This window comes from Podarcis bocagei (genome assembly GCF_964188305.1).
Source record: "Podarcis bocagei genome assembly, chromosome: 3".
NCBI classification, from domain to species: Eukaryota; Metazoa; Chordata; class Lepidosauria; order Squamata; family Lacertidae; genus Podarcis; species Podarcis bocagei.
The window spans coordinates 9,734,272-9,762,148 of NC_138127.1; the positions used below are offsets into that span (position 1 = coordinate 9,734,272).

The 27,877-nt window shown below is 44.1% G+C and overlaps 1 protein-coding gene across 11 annotated transcripts in view; it reads right to left on the reverse strand.

Moving 5' to 3' along the window:
* The window catches only part of DLGAP2 (DLG associated protein 2), a 400,720-nt gene that overhangs the window by 135,068 nt on the left and 237,775 nt on the right, over positions 1 to 27,877 (reverse strand). For 7 of the 11 annotated variants that reach the window (XM_081189020.1, XM_081189013.1, XM_081189018.1 and 4 more), the window contains one exon: positions 27,441 to 27,473. The exons of the other annotated variants lie outside the window; for them this stretch is intronic. In XM_081189020.1, the coding sequence (XP_081045146.1) occupies positions 27,441 to 27,473 (33 nt within the window). The remainder of the gene's footprint in view (positions 1 to 27,440; positions 27,474 to 27,877) is intronic. 11 annotated transcript variants of the gene reach the window in all.

A 27,877-nucleotide genomic window follows, 5' to 3' on the forward strand; every position in this document is an offset into this window, starting at 1 on the left:
GTGGCTGACCAATTGTACCCACCCACAACACAGGGTGTCGGTTTTCCAGGTCTCACCGCAATGTGTGCCCTCTTTAAGGGAGGACCCGATTTCTGTAAAACCCACACAAGCTACAATTATAAAAACAAGGGTGTGCAAGCAGTGGAAATAGCATGCCAGTTCAATTCCATTGTGCTGCCATTCCGTTTTATTACCTGGCGGGTTTGTGCCAACGTAGCTGGCAGTGGAGTGGCAGGAACGAAGCAACATGGCCATTTCCGCTCCTCCTCCAATCATCATTGTGGAAGACCAGCTCCACCTTGCCCCGCCCCAAGCTCCGTAAAATGTTGCTGGGTAACTCCCTGAGCTGTATAAAACATACATGGGAAACTCCTGCCACATTGAGTTATGTTACTGAAAACAAGGCACTGCTGTTCCACTAGGACAAGGGACTTGCATGGGCAGAACAGACATTTCTCCTCTCCTCTTCTCTCCCTCTCTCCCCTGCACTCAGCCCCCCCCCCCCCCGAGGGTTGGCAACCCTCTGGAGAAGATTTTTGAAGGAGAGGAAATGGAAGTGCCAGTAGAACTCTGCTGGTGCTGCTTTGTTTATAATTCATAAAAACCTAATTTTTAAAGCCAAAATAGAGGCCTTTCAACATTAACAAGTTTAACAGAGCACTCAGCACGGATCACACAATAACCTTATATCAGTGCTCTCTGTCTGCCGCAGTGGCAGAAACATTAGCCAAATAACCCCTATACCACAACAATGAAGCAACTAAGTATAGTCCCATCTTTTGCTAAAACCCAGCTCTGACAGCTTCCCTGCCCTTCTCAGGCATGAACAGCAGGACCAATGCCACTTCCTGATGGAGGTCCTGTGTGTTTTTTTGCAGCTGCTTTTGGGTGTGTTTCAGGCTCTTCTTTTAGAAACCTGGTGCACATTGGCTCCTAGCTGAAAATCAATTTGGATCAAAGCCTCCACAGGTCCATGAGAAAAACTCAGTCATATTTTGAATGTACCTCTTATTGGAAAGAGTCCATCATGCAGCAGTACAGCCTGTGTAAAAGACACTTATCAGATCACAGGCTCACATCTAGGGATGCTTGTGCAATTTAATTTCTTTGAATTCTGAGGCACAGTGATCTGGTCCATGCTTCCTGGACTGAGGTGAGGACCGGGATGTAATTATACAACAGATTCCACACTTCTCTGAATTTTACAATACAGGTCCCAACACAAAAAAGTAACAAAATGTATTAAAGGGAGATTATACATGTAGAAATGTACACATTGAGATAATAGGTACTGAAATATGCATTTTGTGAGAAAATCTATATTTAACTGAAATTTTTGCAGACTATATATATATATATATATATATATATATATATATATATATATATGGTATGTGTGTGTGTCACTCTCTCTCTCTCTCTCTCTCTCTCTCTCACACACACACACACACACACACACAGATTAATGGGGAAATGGGATGGAACAGATTTACAAATGAGTCAAAATCCTACTGACTGGAAATAGACTTATCCATTCCAACTTATATGCAGCAAAACAGCAAAATAATACCCCACATGGCATAGACCAAATCAAGTTTATAGCCAGGCACCAAATCTTTGACCAAATTAATAGATTACTCAGTATTATTTGCAGATTATTCAAACAGTCATTCTCTTAGTCCACTTAGTCCTCTTTTCAGTTAAACGCCACAAAATTTACATTTGAGTAGCATCAGGGTTTAGGCGCTGTGGGTAAAAGCCTCAGCGCCTAGGACTTGCCGATCGCATGGTCAGCGGTTCGAATCCCCGCGGCGGGGTGCGCTTCCGTCGTTCGGTCCCAGCGCCTGCCCACCTAGCAGTTCGAAAGCACGCCAAAGTGCAAGTAGATAAATAGGGACCGCTTACCAGCGGGAAGGTAAACGGCGTTCCGTGTGCTGCGCTGGCTCGCCAGATGCAGCTTGTCACACTGGCCACGTGACCCGGAAGTGTCTGCGGACAGTGCTGGCTCCCGGCCTATAGAGTGAGATGAGCGCACAACCCTAGAGTCTGGCAAGACTGGCCCGTACCGGCAGGGGTACCTTTACCTTTACCTAATTTTTGCTTGGGCAGCTGCAACTGCGTTTGGACAGGAAGAGCCTTGCTAGCCACAGTACAGAAACATTTCTAGGTGTGGGTACAAATTTAGGAATAATTACAAATATTTAAATCAAAATACACCAAGTATCTCCAGAGTGGGGGAAGCTGACTAGGCAGCCTGGATACCTGCACAGTCTCCTGTCCAGGTGTTCATTGTGGATGAACAACCACAAGGCCCCTCCCGATCCCCCTTTTTCTTTTTCTTGACCAGGCAGCCCCTCAATTAGAGGGCACCTTCAAACAGAGGACTGCCCTCCAACAGCCCTTCAAAACAGAGAGCTGCCACTTGTATAGTAGGATACAAGGCCCCCCTAACTGCCTCATTTATCCGTGTAACAAGGTCTCTGAGGCAGAGATGGTCAGTTTCACAGTTCACAGCACAATGGTTCTTAAGGGTCCCAGAAGGCAAGGAAATGGTACCTTAACTACTATCATTGCTGCAGTTCCGTCTCTTCTACCAAAGCGAAGGGCTACAGAGCGAACAAAAGCTTTTCGCCACAAACTGACAGGTGAAAAGCAGAGCGGCGCGTTTCTGATGACACAGGATTCAGTCGCAGGAAAGTGGCTTCAGAGAAATCCCACTGAACAAAGACATCAAATGTTTTTTTAAAATGTGCTGCGCTCAGCTGATCTGCCAGGCAGAGAGGAAGCAAATATAGTGGAAACATCCACAATTGGAACGAAGGCTGCAGCTCTAAGCTCACCTTCAGCCAGGTGAGCCTTAATGGAGCAAAAGGGTCCCCTGGTGCGCTTGCAGCCTCTCTGTGCATGGCAGTCAGGGTGAAAGGCCCAAGTGACAGCAGTGGAGGCAACTTGGGACGCAACATATTGTGGGCAAGCTCAGCCTCTCTCTGCCGATGGGATGCACCAACTGGGGACACTCTGCTGGCTTCCATTGATGGGGTCCCACTGGCAAGCATTTCCACTTGCCTAAATGGCAACAGAAGCGGAACTCTGCACTGACAGAATGATGTTGGTGTAATTCTGCAGGCAGATATCAGTGGAGATGAGCAGCGGGGCAGCTCTACCTCATCCACCACCAGCCCACCCAGTGGAAAGGGTTCCCCCCCTATATTGTGCCCTGTGCTTTTTACTTTCTTGGGCTCCATGATCACTGCAGATGATGACAGCAGCCACGTAATTAAGACGCCTGCTTCCTGGGATAAAAGCAATGACAAACCTAGACAGCATCTTAAAAAGCAGAGACACCACCTTGCCAGCAAAGGTCTGTATAGGGAAAGCTATGATTTTCCCAGTAGTGATGTATGGAAGTGAGAGCTGAAGAATTGATGCTTTTGAATTATGGTGCTGGAGGCGACTCTTGAGAGTCCCATGGACTGCAAGAATATCAAACCTCTCCATCCTTAAGAAATCAGCCCTGAGTGCTCACTGGAAGGACAGATTGTGAAGCTGAGGCTCCGATACTTTGGCCACCTCACGAGAAGAGAAGACTCCCTGGAAAAGACCCTGATGTTGGGAAAGATGGAGGGCACAAGGAGAAGGGGATGACAGAGGACGAGATGGTTGGACAGTGTTCTCGAAGCTACCAGCATGAGTTTGACCATACTGTGGGAGGCAGTGGAAGACAGGAGTGCCTGGCGTGCTCTGGTCCAAGGGGTCACAAAGAGTCGGACACGACAAAACAACTAAATGACTAAACAACAACAACAACAAAGCAGAATATTGAACTAGATAGCCCAGACCATTTGTTTTACAGGCACTCCTTTTCATATTTTAGGTTGTCATAATGTAAAACATTGTTACTGCTTTGTTTGTTATTATGCTTCAGGATTTAACCTCTTTCCGCCGGGCCTGTAAGACAGAGCTATTCCGCCTGGCCTTTAATTTGATTTCAGCCTGATCTTTTATTTCCCTTCTCTTCCCTCCCCCTCCCCTTTTATGAAGATTACCCACTCTGAGACCCCACAACTAATTCTCCCCTGGCCTCCTCACTGGCCCAAGTAGGACTAATTCAGCCACCTAGCCCTGGTGATTATCTAATGCTTATTAGATGGATTTCCCCTAAATTGATTTCTGAACTTTGAATTTTATTGCTATTCATGTTTTTATACTGCATTTTATGCTGCTTTTACAATTAAGTGTTTTAAATTTGTTGTTAGCCGCCCTGAGCCCGGTTTTTGAACCGGGAAGGGTGGGGTAGAAATAAAAAAAAATAGTATAAAATTTATTATTATGCATTTTTGTCTTTTTTTATATACAGCGAAATGATCGTCGGGTGTAAGGCAGTATGTATGTATAAAAGAAATTAGATAAATAAATAAAGAATACAAAAGAATTTATCAATGCAGAATAGCAGTGGAGAGGGGGAAATTGTGGCACAGTAGTATATATAAAATGTACCAGTTATTTCTTAAAAAAACATATTAAAGGGTCAAAATAAAATGCTCCCAAGTACACCTGCTGCATATCCAGTTATGAAATCACTGGCAAAAGAGCAGGGAGGGTCTCCTTGCCTCCATTTGCTTTCTACAGTTCTTGGCAATTGCACTCATACATCTACCCTTGTTTCAAGGTTCATTATTATGAACCTTGTTTCCAAGAGGGCTGTGTGATCACATTTCTGAGATCCTGCCTTTCTCTTTGAAACACAATAACCTTCAGCTTTCCTCCCTCTGGTTGCTTCCTTACCCACCAGACATGTCAGAGAATCCCATTGGAAAATGGAAATGGGGAGAGGTAGTTGCCATAATTCACGCAACCATCATAAGTCAGGTACAGAGATCACACAAGTGGATACGAGTGATATTTGCAATCATTTTAATTTATTTTTAACATCATGAAACGTTACATAAATAATGAAGTGATTTTCTGCCCTGTTTTTGACGTTTCCCTTCCTTGGAAAGGGGATGAAATTAATTATATAATTAATTGGGTGAGTTTCAGGCCATCAGTGGGACGCGGATGGCGCTGTGGTCTAAACCACTGAGCCTAGGGCTTGCCGATCAGAAGGTTGGCGGTTCGAATCCCCGCAACAGGGTGAGCTCCCGTTGCTCGGTCCCTGCTCCTGCCAACCTAGCAGTTCAAAAGCAGATCAAAGTGCAAGTAGATAAATAGGTACCGCCCTGGCAGGAAGGTAAATGCCGTTTCCGTGCGCTGCTCTGGTTCGCCAGAAGCGGCTTAGTCATGCTGGCCACATGACCCAGAAGCTGTACGCCCCCTCCCTCGGCCAATAAAGCGAGATGAGTGCCGCAACCCCAGAGTCGTTCACGACTGGACCTAACGGTTAGGGTCCCTTTACCTTTTCAGGCCATCACAGGTAGAGGGATGAATAGCATCAGTAGAAGCAGAAATCAAATGGTGGTGGAAAGGAAACAAATCTGACCGTGACTGTGAGGAACATGGGATGGGACAGAAATTGCTTACATCCCCTATGGGACAAAACTGAAAACAGGGTGAAGGTGGACTACATTGTGCTCAGGGAAAGCGAGCCAAAAGAAATTCACAGATGAATCAATATCACTGTGTGTGCGTGTGTCTGTCTACAGAACAACACTTTCCAGCTTGTAAATCTGAATGGGCTATTGTGTTATTTGGGTCTTCCCCCCTGTATAAAGTGTGCATCTGGTTCTTTTTACGAAAGGCACATTCTCTCAGGGTCACAGATCCTAAAGTAGCCTCTTTCTTTCCCAAAGCTACGCGTTGGCTTCACCCTTCCCTCTTCCCTTTTCAATTTATATGCTGTCTCCCTTCTCCAACAGTCAGCACTCAAGCAAGCTGCTGGCTCAGGCATATCGCTGCAATTCTACTCTGCTAGAATTCTCTATTTAATCACCGACAGCTGTGAGGGAGCTCTTTGCTACAGGCATAGCTGAGCCACTGCTGTTTCTTAAAGAGACAGCAGCTCCCCACCCCCACCCTGCCCATCTGTCCACCTAAAACAACAACAACAACAATCCTTGTCTACATAAAGGTTTTCATTCACCTGATGTTATTTGATACTTCTTGCATGCTGACTAGGAAATACGAGCTTTGTGTCAACCTGGATCACATATAACACTTACGGTTTCCCACACCCAGGAACTCCCACTTCTTTTTGATGGACAACCCAAATGGACAATTGATGGACAACTGATGGACAATTTCTTTTTTTTTTTTTTGGCGGTGGGAGGTGAGGAGGAAATGAGTGGCATGCAGCCCGAAGCCTCTTGACACATAGTTCTGGGTGCCATGCCGCTGTACAGCTGCTGGTATGCTACAAAGAGGTGCCAGAATGCACCAAAGAGGATGTGGAACTCAGTTTTGGTGAGTTCTGGCTGAAAAAAGCCCTGCTCACAGCTATTTTTTTAAAAAATAGACTGTAGTTTAGTCCAAAAACACCTGTTTTGGACAGGGTTTGTGGGGGGAACTTCAGAGATTGCTACAATCCTATACAGTGGACACTCGGGTTGTGAACGTGATCCGTGCGGGATGCACGTTCGCAACCCGCAGTGTTCACAACCGGCAATGGCGTTGTCTGTGCACGCACAGGTTGCCATTCAGCACTTCTGCGCATGTGCAAAGTGTGATTTAGCGCTTCTGTGCATGCATGACTGCCGAAACCCAGAAGTAACCCATTCTGGTACTTCCAGGTTTTGGGGATCCGTAACCTGAAAAAAATGCAACCTGAAGTGTCTGTAACCTTGCGTATGACTGTATACTCATTTGCAAGGGAGCAAGTCCAACTGAGCACAGTGGGGCTTGCTTTGGAATAAATATGCATGCAAATGTATGCTCCACTTGTCAATCTTTTTAAGTACTGGAAAAGTAGCTGGTTTGGACATAGTTTTACAGCAGGGGTGGGGAACGTCTATCCCATAGGCCTGGCATAGGTCTCAATTTGGCCCTTGAGTTTGTTTTCTCCAAGCCATGGCCATGTGTACCACTTTGATATCATACAGGAGGGGGAGGGAATTTTATCCGCCCACCCCACTGCCAGATGTTACTGATATACTGAGCTCCTGAATAAGATTCAGGCAGGGAGGAAACTGTTTCCCATCCCTGGTACAAAGCAAGAGCTGGAGAAAAAGACATCAACTTCTCTCTGTGTAAATAACAATTGCACTGTATTTCCATTGAATGCCTCACATGCACCTTCACAGTACTAATAAATTAACTGGTAACCAGTTTTCTTTGGTAGAGTGCCCTGCCTATAAGGCCTAGGCCAGCAGAACTAAGTGGCATCTTACAAATCAAAGACTAAAAGGAATGCAAGCACATCCTACTCACAAGCCATCCATTTTCTGTCTTAACACATCATTTGCTAAAATCTATTGCCTACAGCTTAATGAGTTCCACTCCAAAAAAAGTATTTACAGTGTGTACTGTGTTTTGTGCCTGATAAATAAATGAGAAGCATTTTCTTCTTTTCTGGAAAGTAGGAAATAGCATCAAAAAGGGTGGTTTGGGGCGATACAGAACCACTTGTCCAATGGGACTTTCCCTCCTACTTCTCTGCGAGTGCCTTGCTCCCTCGCCGAATCTGCTCCTGATTGTTGGGGGAACCCATCAGAACAGATTTAGTGGGGTGCTGAAAGTGCAAATAAAAATTATTGCACTGACAGAATGAGAGACTTAGAGCGACGTTGGATTCCACTCTTGGGCTGCAATCCATCTCTTTGGAAGTAAATCCCATTGAGTCAATAAGACCTACTTCTGCATAGACCTACTTAGGGTCCACACTGTAAATAATCCTAAGCATTCTGGCTCCCAGGGCAGAGCTATGGACTTTTTCCTATCAGATTTATCCCTGGCGAGAGAAGAATGTTAAATCAAAGCCATTATCTTGGGCTGTACCGCACGCCCTGCTGAAGCATTCACTTCTCCCTTTTAAAAAAACCAAGCTATTTTCTTATGCTGTCGTTCTCCATGACTAAACATTATTTAACTGGCTTTCCTCGAAGAGGTACTGTTAAAGAACCCTATGGATTTTTACTACCCACAGACTAAACACGTTGCTGGTTTTTAGTTAGCAGCAAGCTGATGTGTCAAGAGAAATTAGATGCTCTTTTATGTGGTAGCCGGGAAGCAGCAATGTCCCTTTCTATAAAGATGTTATACGTGATTCTGCTCTTCCAAGAGTACCTATATGAAATAGCAAGAAAGGAGATTATTTTCTGCTTCAGCAGAGTCATCTTTATGCCTGGGATAGTGTCATGCACCTCTTGTTCCCAAAAATGGGGGGCAGATTCAAAGAACAGCTTAATCTAGCAAGGTTTCCTCCCCTTATTTATTCCAATTATTTTAGTGTTTTGTGTAGTACAAAAACTGCCCAGTGCAAATGCTGTATGTTTTCACCTATGACAGCGGTGGTGGAATCTCAAGTCCAGAAGTTAAATGCAGCTCTAAGCCTATGAACCTGGCCCTTGTGGCCAAACCTCCCCTCCCCCCCGGCCATGCTCTTTGCTGGCCAATGTTGTGGGCTGGCTGGTTGCGTGTCAAGGTCCCCTAAGCCACCCCTAAATAATTCACAATTCACACATAATTTTTGTTTAAGGTTTTTGGCATAATTTTGGCCACAACTTTATTAAAATACATAAATGTGAGTGGTTGCTTAGGCATTGGTTATGACCATCTGTCCCCACACCCAGGGACAGAACTGACTTCTGGATTCCAGTGAAAGCAAGTAAGGGAAAACAATATTGGGGAGAGCATGGAGCCGGGCACCAGACCCTCATCCGCCCTCCGCATGCTCCCGGGGGCTTGCGCGGCCATAAGCTCCATTCAGGGGTACAGACGAAAGAATGGCAAGCCCCTGGATTCCTTTAACGGAATTCCCTTTCCGCAGCAGCATTGGAGGGGCAGTCACCGCCAATCCTTACCCCTCCACCAACCAATTTTTTAACGAATGCCTAACCGCAACCTTACAAGCTGTGACGATTTGCTACGCAGTAGGCAAAAACCAAATGGCACCAGCCAATCAGCCAAATGGACAAGATTCCTACCAGGCCCCTGCCCCAAAAGCAGATGACCCCATGACAGGCATAGCAAGGTCAACGCAACAGTCCTAGATTAGGGAGGGTGGGCGGGTGATCCGATGCACGCAGCAAAAGATCCCAGTCAGTGCTGCGTGACTTGATTTTATAACCTTTGGTCCATCCCCCTAAATGGCAACACCAAAATTTGCCCAGTAACCCAACCGCCCAATCACTGCAGATGGTCATCCATACAAACCCGCCCAGCAACAGAGGGGTGGCCTGTCAGACCCCACCACAACACGTGCTCTCTATGAAGGAGAACATGCTAAACAGAAGAATGGTGGGAGGCACCAGCCGGAGAACCAACATGGGACAAAGGTTCAAAGCCTGGGGCCTGGGATGATGATGATTGGTCAGAGGAAGAAGACTGGGACAAGGAGGTGTCAGAAGCTGAAGGGGTAACAGGGTTTAGAGAGCAGGAAGAGTGTATAACAGAGAGCAGTCCAGAATCAGAGGCTAGAGGGGAGTGGGGTCAAGAGGCAGAGATGAGCCAGGCTGGTGGAGAAGCCAGGGGGTCTCCCCCTCCGCTGCAACAAGCTCCCCTCCCTGCTCATCTCCCAGGACCAGAAGAGGTATGAAGAGGGCAGAGCAGTGATAGGCGCCTTGGCAGAGTCTCAGATTGCTTGAGAAGGACATGGAGAGGTGGGGGAGCAGAGTTAGGTAGCTGTGGGAAGGCAGGGACCTTCAGCCTTCACAATTGCTTCATTGGGGCAAGACCTATGGAGAAGAGTTGCTGAGCTCATTAGGCCTGGTATCCCTGAGCAGGCCTTGTGTGATTTATTGTTGGCTGGCTCCCTGACACCTTGCTACACATCCCCCTCCAGTCCGTTTGCCTGGTTGGAAGGAGTCTTTGAACCGTAATTATGTTCTTGTTTGGTTAGGTGGAGAGCTGTATGTGTAGAAACCTCCAACCTTTGTGTGGCTGGACTGTAGATTACAAAGATAAGCGTCATATCCATTCCTTCACCCACTACTGACATGAGGCCACTGGAAAGTTGCCTGCTAGAAAATGCAGCCCTCAGCCTTACATAGCATGGGCGTGGATGTTAACCTGGGTTAGCTAGTCTCCATTCCTGCCAACTTAGCAGTTCGAAAGCACGTCAAAGTGCAAGTAGATAAATAGGTACCGCTCCAGCGGGAAGGTAAACGGCGTTTCCGTGTGCTGCTCTGGTTCACCAGAAACGGCTTAGTCATGCTGGCCACATGACCCGGAAGCTGTCTGCAGACAAACGCCGGCTCCCTCGGCCTATAGAGCGAGATGAGCGCTCAACCCCAGAGTCAGTCACGACTGGACCTAATGGTCAGGGGTCCCTTTACCTTTACCTTTTATTCGAGGCAGTAGCTCTGAAGTAATCTTGTCCTTTACAAAATGAGTATCCATCCAGAGCTGCTGGAGCATTTCACGAGAAACTGAAATATTGATGTGTTTTGCCTTTTGCACACAACAACAAGGTGCTGTACACAAAAGGAGGGGGGAGGGTGAAAAGAACCACACTATTACAAAATTCAGAGTAAAACAGCTGCTGTTAGGTCAACAGCAGAGTTAACAAAAACAACAGCCAGCGAAGCATTTTAGAAATAAGCTTTCGGCAAGCTGCAAACCGGCATTGATTCCTTAGTTCAGAGGGGAGATGGTTCCTCAAAAAGGGCACCATTCCTGAAAAGACCCTCTGTCTGATTCCTGCTAAGCAAGCTTCTTCAGGTTGCAGCATACCCAGAAGGGCCTCATTCATCTATATTAGTGACATTATTGCGAAGGTTGGCAAGTAGAGAGAAATACAACAAAAGAGCACTGTTCAATCACATTCCAGTTAAATAATACTAGAACAGCGAACTTGCTCTTTTTTTCTTCTTGTAAGGACAAAGTGACGGCTTCACTTGTTACGGTTCTAACAGTAGAAAAGTGTTGTGAAAGTTGGGAGAACTGTAGACATTTGTAATGGATTTAGGGGTTGCTCGTGCGTAAGTTGCCGCCACTCCTGGCTAGGTTACCTGGTTAACCCTTTCTGACTGAGCAGCCTCCAGCATCGTGACTGTCTCAGTCGCTGGCAGAATCCGTCAGTGGGCGTTTCTTAAACCTTTTCCAGCATAAAAGTTGTTTGACGCCAAGTCTCCTCCTACTCTCCCTGCGCGGAAGTCTTCTGCGCGGGGGGGGGGGGGGAAGCAGAGTACCCGTACTCTCTCCGCTGGTCTCCAGCGAAGAGTCTTGGAGCCTCCTCCCCGATTCCCCCACCTGCCCCCCTTCTCCACTGGTGTTACGCTGATTTCCTTCCCCAGCGGACGGGCTGCCTCTCTCCCTACTGGGACCCTCTCCTGCATCCCTTTGGAGCCTTCCCTCCGCCTCTAGCTCCGATGGCAGTTCCCTGACAACATTCATACAATGTTTTGCATTTTTCTTGAATAAATTAATCTCTCAACTCCAAAAACAAAAATGAAACAAATTTGGTATTAGATGTAGTGTTTTTTGGTTGGGATTGGAGCATTTATTTATTTATTGCCCCAGCTGGGAGACAAAGTAGGGATTGAGGAAAAATTTGATTCCCAAACGGTGCTTGAACTGAAACAGTCATCTTCCAAAATTTTCACTTCTCTGAATTTTCCAGTGCAGTTCTCCATCTGGGTAGTGTGCATATATTAGGGTACGGTGTACTGTATTCGTGGAAATAACTAACCAAAATGTATTGCATTAAGGGAAATTGCTTTGCAAAAAGTGTATATTAGGTAAAACGGCATACCAATAAAAGTATGTTTTGGGAGAAATGTTCGTGCAAATGCTGGCAAATTTTCATGAGGACTTAAAAAAAAATCACAAATGGATATGTAAATGTGGAGAAGGACTAAATTTAATATTGGGGAAAATGGGAAACTCAGGGAAACCATAGAATCATAGAATTGTAGAGTTAAAAGGAACCCCAAGGGTTAATTATAGTCTAGTGTTTCCCAAACTTGGATATCTAGTGGTTTTTGAACTACAGTTCCCATCATCCTGGACCACTGGTCCTGCTAGGTGTGGATGATGGGAGTTGTAGTCCCTAAACAGCCAGAAGTTAGACTGGGAAAAAGATGTTTCCTTGCTTCATTGCATGAGGTGGAGTGCGGGGGGGGGGGGGGAGGAAGAGGAAGGAAGGAAACATTTCTTCCTTTTGAGAAGTTTTGTCAGTCCAAACCATCCTCATATCCTGCCAGCTGTACATATGGCAACATCATTTAATTGGGATTTCACAGACTTTCTTTCTCTGAACACATGTCCAAATTCTGAAATATATAAAGATTCCAAAGGCAAAAATAACTTAACATCTGAACAGTTTCTATGGAGACTGAAATAAAAGTGAACAGTCTAATGTGAAGGTTTTTTTTAAAAAAAATAAAAAAATCACTCTCATGTCTTCAAGATTATTAAAAAGTATTTCTTAATGCTTCAGGGAAAATTGTTCTAAACTGAATGTTAAATATCATTGACTGACTGTTTTCCAAGGCAAGATCCTAAACCTGTTTGAGGAGATGCAAAGTTCTGGAGATCTCAGCTAAACCTTCATCCTAATAAGGATGCTTAGGATTGCCACTTCCAGTTGCAATTCTTTTATACCGGTGACATGCCATCTTCACAGCATTCATTTTTTTTATTTTTGGAGTGGAAGCAGGAACACTTGACACTAGTTTTAATACTAAAACTTTTGCCAGTACATAGATAAACCAAAAGGAAAGGGATGGGTAAAGAAGATGAAAAAAGCAGTACTCCTGGAAGTTTGGACTACAGTCCCAAAATGCCAGTATCCCAGATCAGATACTGAACAAGAGCAGTAATGGTGGGGATCCCAGAGGTGCCATGGACATATCTCAAGGGGTCTTCACGCACAAAGAGACCATGTGTCACAGCTTGGCAATAGTGGAAGTGGTGATTGTGGCAGTAGCTTCCATCACTCTTAAAAAGGCTTCTTCTGCCTAGGGCTTGCCGATCAGAAGGTCGGCGGTTCGAATCCCCACAACGAGGTGAGCTCCCGTTGCTCGGTCCCTGCTCCTGCCCACCTACCAGTTTGAAAGCACATCAAAGGGTAAGTAGATAAATAGGTACCACTCTGGCGGGAAGGTAAACGGCGTTTCCATGCGCTGCTCTGGTTCGCCAGAAGCGGCTTAGTCATGCTGGCCACATGACCTGGAAGCTGTACACCAGCTCCCTTGGTCAATAAAGTGAGATGAATGCCATAACCCCAGAGTCGTCAGGGTTCCCTTTACCTGCTAGCTAAATATGCAGATGTGGTCGAGAGGGAAGGGAGGGAAGTATCACAGAAAAGTTTGCTGCAGTGAAATGATATTCTTTCCCTTTGGGGGACTGCAATCAAGTTGCACAGACTCCCCTCCACCTTCCCCATCACTTCCTTCCAACCCTCCTTGTGTTCCTTCCAGGGAGATGTTGTTACTGCTGAAGGCAGCTCTGGATAGGGAAGGGTTTTTTAAAAAATGTTTTATTACATTTTCATATATACTGGAAGGCACCTAGAGTGGCTGCGGTAACCCAGTCAGATGTGCAGGGTGTAAATAATAAAATTATTATTGTTATTTTTTTTGTAATAGGACTTATTTGTTTTCAATGGAGAAATGTTGGAAAGTATGCCATTGATAGCATTATTATCCATGCATTTGCATTGGTTAATGTATGTGTTTGCTGTTGTGACAAATAAAAAGTGAATTCATTCAGAAGCATTACTGAGGTCATAATAGGGGGTGTGTTGGGGATTTTTTGGTCACTGTGTAGTTTCTCAATTAACGGAGCCTAAAATTACACCAATTTTCTAAAAAAACAAAAAAACTGAGGTTAAAAAGAGGTAACCAGACACATAAAGATTAGGAACCACTGAGCTAAAGACTTAAATGCTGTGGTCTAATTGTTTTAGCCACTAGAAGCAAAAAGTCCCTCAGAAAAACCACTGTTGTGATTAGAGCAATAGGCCTCATGAAACATTCTGGAAGTCAGCAAGATACAGAGGGGGACTTGCTTTCATTTTAAATAACACATATCAGTCTTAAACAGGATTGGCAGTGATTCACTTTTTTTTTTTTAAGTTTTCCTGCCTCTACTTCACTTATTAAATCAGAGCAGCAAGCCTAGAAAAATCCCAGGTAGTTCATCACATGGATTTTGTGTGACAGAACTCATTCTTGAATGCAAGTGCAGCCACAGTTCATCAACAAAAAGCACAATAAATTACTAAGGGAATTTATCCCATGTACCTGCACTAAAATAACTGCAATGCATGCCTGCTCAGAAGTAACTCTGATTTAGCTCAGTGGGGGTTTACTTCCAGTTAAGTGGGATTGCAGGCTTTTTGACACCAAATAGGTAAACAGGATTTCCCCTCTAAACTTTACTAGATGATAAAAGGGTTAAATTGCTCCTTCCCTTTTGTTCTGATCCCATTAATTCTAAGTCCTGCCTTAGGTGATGCAATCTGAATTTTCAAAAAACCCCTGCATATTAGATGTAAAGATGCATTTAATGTCCTCTGTCATTTCGTCCAAAGTCTAAGAAAACTTTGCGGAATGTAGAAGTAATCTGACGTTGACCTACGGAAGACTCCCCTAAAAAGTGAGACTGATAGAAAATTCAACATCTTAGGCAAATATTGATTCCCCCATCCTCCAGGTCTAGATTCTCCAGCCTGGCTGCTCATCTTTCTTTGCCCATGATGTCTGATGATGCCTTCTGCCTTGTTGGGCCTCAACAGAGTTTGTTGCCCACATGGACCTGTGGCTTTGACTGCTGCTTACCTTAAATTATTGCTCTCTTTCTTTCCTGCTGCTGTTTATCTGGCAGTGCAACATTAGCACATCATCTTAATCCACACCCATTCTAACAATCCTAAAATACGGAGGAGGAATCCATTTCAAACATGGAATTTGGTGCTTTGAACCCAGATCAGGCTTTGCCCAACCAAATGATATGCAGAATTATTCACAGAAAATGTGTACATTATACACGTGCAGTATGTGGCAGGAACCTGCACTGCAGGGGGTTGGACTAGATGATCCGCAAGGTCCCTTCCAACTCTACAATTCTACAATTCTATGAAACACAGTACCACCACGAAGCTCTACATTTAAGTATTAAATGTAGGGTGGTTTTTTTAAATGCAGTTATAAACATGGTTACATGCATCTGTCCATGTGCTGGTTCCTTTAGGAAACCTGGGGTGAATAATAATAATAATAATAATAATAATAATAATAATAATAATAATAATAATAATTTATTAGTGCCCTGTCCATCTGGTTGGGTTTCCCCAGCCACTCTGGGCGGCTTCCAACAAAGACCAAAAATACACTAAAATGTCACACATTAAAAACTTCCCTGAACAGGGCTGCCTTCAGATGTCTTCTGAATGTCAGGTAGTTGTTTATCTCCTTGACATCTGATGGGAGGGCGTTCCACAGGGCAGGCGCCACTACCGAGAAGGCCCTCCGCCTGGTTCCCTGTAGCTTTGCTTCTCGCAGTGAGGGAACCACCAGAAGGCCCTCGGTGCTGGACCTCAGTGTCCGGGCAGAACAATGGGGATGGAGATGCTCCTTCAGGTATACTGAACCGAGGCAGTTTAGGGCTTTAAAGGTCAGCACCAAGACTTAGAATTGTGCTCGGAAACGTACTGGGAGCCAATGTAGGTCTTTCAAGACTGGTGTTATGTGGTCTTGGCGACCGCCCCCAGTCACCAGTCTAGCTGCCGCATTCTGGATTAGTTGTAGTTTCCAGGTCACCTTCAAAGGTAGCCCCACGTAGAGCGCATTGCAGTAGTCCATTGCAGTATACCTCTAATGTGTGCATAACAATGCATGTAATAGATATCAGTAAGCAATGCGCAAGCACATCCATAGCCACCTCCTCTGCTACAATGCTGTTCATCTGTGCGGCATGTACCGCCTTATGATTTTCCCACAGCACTGCCCTTTTGATACCTTCACTTTCCCACCTTTACAGCAAGGGAGGACTAGGCTTCAATGTTTTCTCATCACCTCTTCTAACAGCTTTAGAGAGCTGGTAATTTGCCTCTCCCGACTACTTTATTCTCGCACGTTAGTTTCAGAGAAGATAATGCTTGCCTGGGAAAGAACTATTATCTATTTTTTGTGGGGGGGGGGCGCAGTCACATTCAGATTTGAGGAACGCTGCAAAGGCTGCAGTCTTATTTATTTTTTTACAAAAAGTGGTAAAGAAATAAAAACATATGAACATATGAAAAGTATCTTTAAAAATAAATAAATCCTATTCCCATACAGAAGCAGGCTGGGAAACATGTCAACTTAAAAGTCTTGTTGAATGATGACCATTACCCAACAGGTGCCCAAAAGGCAACAGAGAGGATACCCATCTAATATGGGGTCTTCGCTGCGGGATCACATTCACCCGGTGCTATACCAGCTGCACTGGCTCCCGGTGGAGTACAGGATCAGGTTTAAGGTGCTGGTTTTAACCTTTAAAGCCCTATACGGCCTAGGACCCTCGTACCTACGGGACCACCTCTCCTGGTATGTCCCACAGAGGAACCTACGGTCTGAAAATAAAAATATCCTGAAGGTCCCAGGCCACAGAGAGGTTAGGCTGGCCTCAACTAGAGCCAGGGCTTTCTCGGCTGCGGCTCCAATCTGGTGGAAGGCTCTGTCACAAGAGACTAGGGCCTTGCGGGACTTGACATCTTTCCGCAGGGCCTGCAAGACAGAGCTGTTCCACCAGGCCTTTGGCCAGGGCACATCGTGACCCCCTCCTTTGGCAATCCTCGCAGAACTCTAGCCCAAAGGTTGCCATTAATCTGATTTGAATTGATTTTATAATGAAATGATTTTAGAATGTTGTATCATTTTACTGTTGTTAGCCGCTCTGAGCCCAGCTTCAGCTGGGGAGGGCAGGATATAAATACAATTTTATTACTATATTCAAGGAGAGAGCATTCCAAAGGAAAGGAGCAATTGGACCTCCTACTTTGTGCAGAATGATAAGAGGCCCTCACCTGCACAGTGCAGTGGTTAATCAGGTATATAAGGGGTGAGACTCTCAGATAGCTTGGTCAGTTGAAGCCATTGGAAGCGGCCACTCAGAGATTTAAGGTGTCATCAGTATAGTACACTGGTAATACCTAGCTCTACTTCTCTGTAACATCTGAATCAGGGCAGAAATGGTCAATTGCCTGATTTAGATGTGGTCAAGCTCTTCCCAAAAAGGGAAGTTCATAATCTGGAGGCGATCATAGATCCATTTTTGTCTCTAGAGGCACAGGCGGTTAGGAGTCCGTGCTCCGACTGCTGAGACAGCTATGACCATTTCACGTCCATGTGCTAGGAACCTGCTGTTCATGCTCTGGGTTACTGCAATGTGTTCCCCGTTGGGCAGCCCCCAAAGTGGGACTGGAAGATGCAGCTGGTGCACAAAAGTGGCAGCTCAGCGGCTCATTAGGGAAGGATATTCCCAACACGCTACCCTACTTTGGAAATAATTGCACTGGCTGCCAATTAGCTACTAAGTTCAAGGCACTGAATTTGATTGGCAGTGCTTTATAAAGTTCACAGGCGTCTCACATAATTGGGGACAAGGTGGTAACCAGCAGCACACCACAGCACAACTGCAAAGGGGCGGAAAGACTGCTTTTCTCTGAAACAGGTTTTGGAGACAGGACTGGAGCCGCTGTAAAACAGTGCCTCCAATTACTATCCCACTCACTCAGCTCAGGAGGATACTATGGTCAATGGTATCAAAAGCAGATGGAAGACCAAGTAAGAATAAGAGGGTCACACTCTCCCTGTCCTTCTCTTGATAAAGGTCATCAGGGCAACAAAAGCTGATTCTGTCCCATAACCAGACCTGAACCCACATTGCTATTTAACTTTTCTACATTTAAGTCATGGCTATTTCTGAAATCAGTTTTGCATTTCCCCCCTTTTTGCATTCATTTCCCACACCAAACTGCAATTTTAAAAAACTCTGCGGAAAGTCAAATTATTTTTGTATGTATTTGTTCTCTTTGCGTGTTTGTGTGCATTGTACCCTAACATATACATTTCCAAATGCATCTCAGGCTTCTCTTGAAGATCTCTTTTGTCAATAGGTCTTTGCAGCTGACTGATATAATTTGTATTATTTTTAAAGGTGTTTTATGTCCCATTGTTGTGCACCACCCTAATACATTATGATATGGCGTAACAGAAATGCTTTTGTTCATTTATTTGTAAATAAACTGCATCCTACCAGGATCCAGAGCAAACTTGTCTGAAGTGCTGCATGCTGTTTAAAAAACACAGTAGTCTCTCCTCCAATATAATGATTTCCCACCTATTTTTGCCAGATCATGCTCCATATATCTTTCTACAATAAACTCCCACAATGCTGTTAAATTGATGATTTATTTGCAGTGACATTGGAGTCACTGAGAGATGAGCTAATGTAGTAGGATAACATTAATGAAACAAGCATTTCAAGGGGCTGGAATAGATGACTCTTAGTGTCCCTCCAATTCTACATTTCCATGATTCTATAAGTCAGACATAGGCAAATTGGGCTCTTCAGATGTTTTGGGACTACAACTCCCATCATCCCTAGCTAATAGGACCAGTGGTCAGGGATGATGGGAACTGTAGTCCCAAAACACTTGGAGGGCCGAGTTTGCCAATAATAATAATAATAATAATAATAATAATAATAATAATAATAATAATAATAATTTTTATTTATATCCCGCCCTCCCCAGCCAAAGCCGGGCTCAGGGCGGCTAACAACAATCAAATAATCCAACCTTCTAAAAACATTTCATTATAAAAAATTAATTAAAATCAAATTGATGGCAACCGTTAAGCAAAATTCTGTGCAGATTGCCAGAGGAGGGAGTCAGGCTGTGCCCTGACCAAAGGCGTGGTGGAACAGCTCTGTCTTGCAGGCCCTGCGGAACGATGTCAGGTCCCGCAGGGCCCTAGTCTCTTGTGACAGAACCTTCCACCAGATTGGAGCCGCAGCCGAGAAAGCCCTGGCTCTAGTTGAGGCCAGCCTAACCTCTCTGTGGCCTGGGACCTTCAGGATGTTTTTATTTGCAGACCGTAGGTTCCTCTGTGGGACATACCAGGAGAGGCGGTCCTGTAGGTACGAGGGTCCTAGGCCGTATAGGGCTTTAAAGGTTAAAACCAGCACCTTAAACATGATCCTGTACTCCACCGGGAGCCAGTGCAGCTGGTATAGTACCGGATGAATGTGATCTGGCAGCGAAGACCCCATAAGGAGTCTCGCCGTGGCATTCTGCACCCGCTGGAGTTTCTGGGTCAGTCTCAAGGGCAGCCCCACGTAGAGTGAGTTACAATAATCCAGTCTGGAGGTGACCGTCGTGTGGATCACAGTGGCTAGGTCTGGGCGAGAGAGATAAGGAGCCAACTGGTTAGCTTGGCGGAGATGAAAAAATGCCGCCTTTGTTATAGCTGTAATCTGTGCCTCCATAGAGAGGGAGGTATTGAAGATTACACCCAAACTCTTAACGGATGGTGCTGGCACTAATTGCACCCCCGCAAGAGATGGGAGTTGCCCCCTCAATCCCATATCGTTCCGTCCCAGCCAGAGGACCTCTGTCTTCGAAGGATTTAACTTCAACCGGCTCCCACGTAACCATCCAGGCACAGCTTCCAAACATCTGGTCAGTGTGTCTGGGGCCGAGTGAGGATGGCCATCCATCAACAGATAGGGTTGGGTGTCATCGGCATACTGATGGCAACCCAGCCCAAAACTCCAGACAAGCTGGGCGAGGGGGCGCATAAAGATGTTTAAAAGCATCAGGGAGAGTATCGCACCCTGAGGTACTCCACACACCAAGGAGCGGCGCGATGACAATTCCCCCCCAAGCACCACCCTCTGTCCCCGACCAGAGAGAAACGAGCGCAGCCATTGAAGGACTGTGCCCTGGATCCCCACGTCGGCAAGGCGGTGGTCCAGGAGTTCGTGATCGACCATGTCGAAGACTGCTGACAGGTCTAGAAGAATCAGCAGCCCCGACCTGCCTTGGTCCAGCTGCTTGCGGAGATCATCTGTTAGGGCGACCAGAGCCGTCTCGGTCCCATGACCAGCACGGAAGCCGGACTGGAATGGATCCAGAGCCGATGTTTCATCCAGAAACCTGCCAAGCTATGCCTGCTATAAGTATTTCCCAAAAGAAGGGGGAAATCCAGAGTGGTGCCAGTTAGCATCCCAATCCAATCCCTTTTAATCAAAATCTCTGAAGTGACTTCATTTTTTAATATAATGCAGCTATGATATTTGCTTTTGAGGGCTGTTTTTCATGCTAGGCTTCATAGGGCACTAGGTCAGCTTCAATTCCCCTAAATTCTGCTAGAGCTGGTTTGGGTTTTTTTCCTAGAAAAATATGAGCACAAGTACATGCATGACATACGAAAAGCCTTGCATGTTAAAAGCCACGTATGTTTGAATTTTTGCATTAAAGTGAGTGTCGTTTTGTGTTATTTGCTGCAAACTAATTACTATGCTAGATCCAGTGGAAAGAGGATGGGTTAAAGGGATATAACTGTTCTTTTCAAAAAGGGGCACAATAATAGGCTTCTGCAAAGTCTTTATGAATGCTTTGCCATCGGGCAGACTACAATGCATGCATTATATGCTGCAATGCAGCATTAATTTATGTGCTGAGAGTTTTGTCCATTTTCACCCCTTGTACATTTTTAACGTGACTGATACACAGTTTTGGGGTGTTTTTCTAGCCATTCCTACAAAGAATAGTTTTTCTCAAAATGTGTCAGGACTGTGATTTTTTTCCAGTAAACATCTGCCGGTACCTCTTTATTTCTCTGTTTTTGGTCAGTTAGAGCTCCATATAAAATGCTTCACATCCAAGGCATCCAATGGCATGAACACATGTTGTAAATGTCCACAACAGAACACCCCTTACCGAAAAGAACAATTAGCTACTTTATGTTGATGCTGCAGTTAAGATAATTAGATGTTAGCTATTCATTTTAAAAACACACACACAGACACCCCCCCAAAAAAACCATACCTTCATAAGCTTTTTACTGAAGGAAAACAAAATGCATGAGTAAGGTATCAGGGGGTCTAATTAAACTTCATAGGAATTAACACTGGGAATCATTGCAGACTCTGGATACCATCCCTGTATACTTGGAAAACTGAACAATAAATATTGTATGTCTAATATTCTTCTGGAGTCATTGTCAAAAGATACTGAATAATACCCAACATTGTGCAAGCAGAGTAGGAGTTTCCCTTTGCTCATCCCTGCAGAAGCATCACTCCGCCCCAAAAGGTGAGCACACACTTAGATATTATCCATTACCTTGAAAACCCTGACCAACAGCACAATTATAACTAACAGGAAAATCCTAGGCATGTCTATTCAAAGTAAGTAGTGTACCAGTGACTTCCTCCCAGGTAAGACGGGTATAGCATTGCATCCTAAACAGAGGTCTACTGGATCCCAGTATCTGATTAGGAAAGGGCTTTTTACAAGAGCTGATGGGATCACAAAAATGTCGTGATTAGCTGGGGCAGTATTTGCATGTCCTTTATTGATGCTTTAAATAACGGCATAGTGTATTTTTGTCCATTTTTACATTGGTTGTAATCAGTACCACTGATTCTACTAGACACAACTGGAAGATGAGCAAGTTGTTGTGTTTTACTGTCCTAACTAAAGAAAAATGACAGAGGCAAGTATTCAAGAATTATTTTCAGACCTCCCTATCTGTCAAGCTAATCCTCTGACAATATAACAAATGGAACACATTTGTGGTTTAAATATGGGTTATTATAATAAAAGCGAAATGATGCCATATGGTCTTAAATCTTTGTAACAAGCAGTTTAACAATTATAGGCAGTGCAATATCAGTATCTCTTGCAATTTTGTGTTAGCAATTTCCCACATTTTATAGTTTGAGGATGTGGCCAGAAACCAGCCATCGTGCAACATTGCAGGGGAAAATGTACTTATTGACAGCGATGCTTCTGAAATTCTCATCTGCTTTTCTGGTCTAATTTAAGCATTCCAAATGATTTGGTCCAATTTTCAAAGTAGATTCAATGCATCAGGAACCCCCAACTTTTTAAAACTCATTTTAAAAAAAGCTTTTTACAAATCTTGCACATGCCTAGATTTTCATAATTTTTGGCGCCTTCTTTCATTTGTGACATTTCCCTCCTCTGTGCTGCTGATGCATGGGGAAAAAAGTGGGAATCAGATTTGGCATGATTGCTAAGTATGATTACATCAAAATTATTTCTGTTGGGCATTTCACTGAAGCACACATGCACTTGTCCCAGGGTCCCTGGTGGGAAAATGATGCTATGTGCCAATGAATGAATAATATAGATCTGCAGGGCTCCCACTGTCGGTCCTGAAGATGGATCTGAGCAACTTCATGGAATCTCCATAATCAGCAGAGGAAAACCTTCTGCTTCTGTGTGCTGGGGTTGGGGGCAGTTGTAGCCATAAAATATAGTCAATAAACTAATACATCAAACACGTTTCTAAGTAGGGTTGTTCTTCAGTTGATGTAAACGTCTGTAGCTCTACTGAACTGCTGAGTTATTGTCATGAAGAACTAAGTTTATATTGCATGTTAGAAATATTACAGTGGTGCCTCGCAAGACGAAATTAATCCGTTCCGCGAGTCTCTTCGTCTTGCGGTTTTTTCGTCTTGCGAAGCACGGCTATTAGCGGCTTAGCGGCTATTAGCAGCTTAGCGGCTATTAGCGGCTTAGCGGCTATTAATGGCTTAGCGGCTTTAAGAAAAAGGAAACAAACTCGCAAGAACTTGCAAGACGTTTCGTTTTGCGAAGCAAGCCCATAGGGAAATTCGTCTTGCGGAACGACTCAAAAAACGGAAAACTCTTTCGTCTTGCGCGTTTTTCGTCTTGCGAGGCATTCGTCTTGCGAGGTACCACTGTAACTGGAAAGGGTGCCAACACTGGAATAAGGTTTTAAATGTTTTCGATATACAATATAGAACAAAATGATCGCAGAATGGAACCAGGGTCTTAAATAATTTCACCTAATCATTGTTATACACCAGTATGCTTCTCTGGGCTCCTTTGGGAGGTAGAGTGGGATATAAATTTAATAAATAAATCGATAGATTATGTTATATTAAGATACTTGCCCCAAATATTGACTTCAGTGTAACATTAGAATTACTGAACTAATTGCAGGGAATGTTTTTAAGCCATGGCCTAGTTCAGATACAAGAGAGCTATAGCCAGCATCAGCTTTGCTTCTTTCCTTTCCAGCACTTTTGCGCATCAGAAGAGGAGATTAGAAGCATCCGCCTGCTGTTTTGGTCACACCACAGATTTCTTCCATGTAGATGAAGGGAAAAGAAGTGTGCAGCCCCAAGATTTCTCATAGCTCATTCACATAATGGAGAACCATGGTTTCCCATTACATAGCATTACACAAGTGACAAACCCCAAGACCTTTTGAAATAAACAGGTGCGTTTCTCGCACCCTCCCAAATGGATCCGCCAATGAATTTAACTGTAACTGCAAGTACTGTTTATTTTTATTTTTAGCACACTTTTGAAATACTAGAGCTTCAGCAGGTCATTCGTGGGAAGGAAAAGAATTTTTCAGTGCTGCATGAAGAGTGAGCTTCTGTGCATTGATTATGTAAGTCAGGTTCTCTTGGTTGACCTTACTGATTATAGAAGCAAAGAACCAGAGAGCTATGCTGTGAAGGACATTGGTCATAAGAGAAATACTATTCAGGAAATACAGCCATTGTACTTAAATTTTCATGAAGATGTCAGGGGCATTTTTTAAAAAAATCTGATGTACTCTGATTAATAACAATATTCTGCCTTTTGTGAAAGTAGCTGGCCACATCTACAAGCTTTTGTATAAATTACCTTCTGTAAGGATTTGCTCTTGGCTATAAAACCAATTTCATGAAATGTGACATGTAATTAGCATACAAAACCTGAACAGATTTTTCTTTTAAGTGAACATTAAGAATTTTTGTTTCCACTCACCTCCATGGTATCACTATCTTCATGGGTCTTTCCCTGATTTCTTGATTGCTCTCTCCTAAATGTTTTGTGACTCTCCGGCTTCTACTCTCCGCATTGGCCTGCCTTTCCTAATATGCTGTCTTGGGACTTTAATCTGCTATCATGATTTCAATTTATATGTACATACATACTGACTACTCTCAGATCTCGTTCAGAGCTTCCACGTTTAGCTGACAGTATCTCCCCCTAAGCGAAGTGGCAAAGACAAAATTCTTAAGGCTTTCCACCCAAATTCTCTTTCTGCAGCCTGGCATTTTCAGGGATTTGCACAGAGCCTTACAGATACATACTCACCTTTGGTTTCTCATATTCTTCCTCTCCACATATCTAGGTATCTAGTCCCCTGCCCCTTTATCCCCTTAGCATATCCACAAACTGTCATATCCTTCATGTCTAAATCATCATCACTAGTGTTGTGATTCTCTCTCCAAACAATCTTGCTACAACCTTTACCTGGTGATTGTCCCCTCAAGCCATCTGTTAAAATTTTCACTCTGATGAGGCCATCCTGTTTTGTCCCTGTGCTGGTTCTCTGGTTTCCCTGGAATACTCTCTCCCTCCCCATCTCCCCTTTCCTTCTCCATTTAACGTGAGTTTATACGCTTCCCTGCCAGTGCATGTGTGGCATTTGATAAACAGTCGTCGTTTTCTGAGCTGAAAGGGTATTTTAAAGGTGCATATAACAGGAATCAGATCCCCTTACACAGATGAAACCACACACAGGCCCAGTTCACATGCAACAACAGAAACCAGAAACTTCTGTTTCGATTTTAGATTAACCACAGTTTAGCATTACACCCAAAGCCTAAACTGTGTAGAACCTTCATTATGGTTAGCGAAACAAGGTAGCTACAGTGGTGCCCCGCAAGACGAATGCCTCGCAAGACGGAAAACTCGCTAGATGAAAGAGTTTTCCGTTTTGGAGGTGCTTCGCAAAACGAATCTCCTATGGGCTTGCTTCACAAGACGACAATGTCTTGCGAGTTCCTGCGGGGTTTTTTTCCTCCCCCCCTTTTTCTAAGCCGCTAAGCAGCTTATCAGCTGATCCGATAAGCCGATAAGCCGCTAAAAGCGCTAATAGCGCTAATCTGCTAATCCTTCAATGGGCTTGCTTCGCAAGACGAAAAAACCGCTAGACGAAGAGAATCACAGAACGGATTCTTTTCGTCTTGCGAGGCACCACTGTACTAACTCATGGTTTGAAGTTGGCTTGTTTCCACTAACTATATTTAAGACTAACACTGGTTTGTCTGGGTTCAGCTATTTTTCAGAGCTGTGGTTAGTCAAAAATGGAAGGGAAAGAGTCAGATGTTGGGGGTGGGGTATGCTGCGGCTCAAGGGTTACTGAGTGTTCTCTTAACACTAAGCCACAGTTTAGTGTTATCTGTGAGCACAACGCAGTGTTTCCCTTAATGTTGTGGAAGTGGGGATTATTGGGTTGAATTTGTCTTTGTTTTTATTATGTATTTTGTGTTTTTTTTATATTGAAATTTGGGGTTGTAAACTACCCTGAGATCAACAGCTATAAGGCAGCCTACAAATTTAACAAACAAACAAACAAACAATTCCAGAACAAAACCAATACAGTGGTACCTCGGTTTAAGAACAGTCCGGTTTAAGAACAGTTTGTTTTACAAACTCCGCAAAACCGGAAATAGTGTCTTGGTTTGAGAACTTTACCTCAGTCTAAGAATGGAATCTGAATGGTGGAAGGGCACCGGCGGCGGGAGGCCTCATTGGGGAAAGTGTGCCTCGGTTTAAGAACGGTTTCGGTTTAAGAACGGACTTCCGGAACGGATTAAGTTCGTAAACCAAGGTACCACCATACCTGCTTTAGAGTGCCCTCCATGTGATGAGCTTTGCACCTGAACTCTATTAAATGACGCAAGGAGGATTCCCCAATAGGTCTGTGGCTCTGTGGGGCTTTCCCCATTCTCACCCCCCCATCTATTCTTAAGACATACAAAACTTGCCTCTAATCTGCGCTGAATCCGAAATCAGCACAATTACAGTTAGTAATAGGCAGGGCAGCCAGTTGTAATGAAAGAGGTATTCTGTTTTGACCTCTTTGCATGTTAGGCCATTTCCCACTGAAGACTTCTATAAGAACCAAAACAATGGTTCCTATATAATTGCCACAAACAACAGTGCGATTAATATAATGTGTTTAGGTGTTCCGGCCCTTTTCAATATTTTATTTTGATTCTTGTGGAGTTAATATTAAAATGACTATCTTGAATATTCATGTATGTGTCCATATGTGTGTATGTGTATACAGGGGTGGGTGGGTGGTTGTGGGTGCGTTCACCCACCCACATATCGGCAGCAGGCAAATATTAATGAAACCTGCATCCAGTTAATTCCAGAACGAATTTGGTTTGTGTAATAATAATAATAATAATAATAATAATAATAATAATAATAATAATAATTTATTATTTATACCCCGCCCATCTGGCTGGGTCCCCCCAGCCACTATGGGCGGCTTCCAACAAAACACTAAAATACAATAACCTATTAAACATTAAAAGCTTCCCTAAACAGGGCTGCCTTCAGATGTCTTCTAAAAGTTTGGTAGTTATTTTTCTCTTTGACATCTGGTGGGAGGGCATTTGACAGGGCGGGCAACACTACTGAGAAGGCCCTCTGCTTGGTTCCCTGTAACTTGGCTTCTTGCAATGAGGGAACCGCCAGAAGGCCCTCGGTGCTGGACCTCAGTGTCCGGGCAGAACGATGGAGGTGGAGACGCTCCTTCAGGTATACTGGACCGAGGCCGTTTAGGGCTTTAAAGGTCAGCACCAAGACTTAGAAATGTGCTCGGAAACATACTGGGAGCCACTGCCGGTCTTTCAAGACCGGTGTTATATGGTCTCGGCGGCTGCTCCCAGTCACCAGTCTAGCTGCCGCATTCTGGATTAATTGTAGTTTCTGGGTCACCTTCAAAGGTAGCCCCACATAAAGCTTTACATCTGCATTTTGATAGACACTATATAGAATGTTGTCATTTTCTTGCTCTCAGGCAGGCTTTTTTTCCAGGGATAACTCACAGGAACTCAGTTCCAGCGCCTCTCAGGAGGGCGTCATTGCCATTCTAAGAGAACAAGGGAGGCATTCATGGTGAGTTCCGACACCTCTTTTTCTAGAAAAATAGAACCACTCAGACATGTTGCAGGTAATAAGACATGCAGGATGTTAACACAAGCATACATACACACACAAACTCACAAGCACAGTGTAACACACATGTGCAACATATATTCCGCTCTAATGGCAACTTTACCTGAAAATGCATTCCCTGTTAGAGAATCCAAACCTATAAATTAAAGCAGCAGAGGAAAAGGAAAAGAACACAAAAAACCTTTAGCACTAGTTTGAATTCAATAAGAACTTCTGTCATGGTAAATCATAATCAGCGTGTGAAATGGGTAAGAAACTGAACTGCAGTTATCTGGATCAATACACTGTAAGTTATACATTCAGCAAAAAAATAATAATATGAATTTTTTAAAAAAGCCAATATGATCACTTTCACAATAGGTATTTAAAGAAGCCTTGCAATGGTTTCTTCAGTCATTATCCTGGCCAACTTTTTGAGATAGGTCACAGTTATTCTCAAACTACAGATGAAGAAGTTAAACTGCCCAATGCTGTCCAGTTGCTGTATTTGAACCCAATTCTTCCCGGTGCAAGTCCAGTGTAACAGCCAGGCAGTGGTTC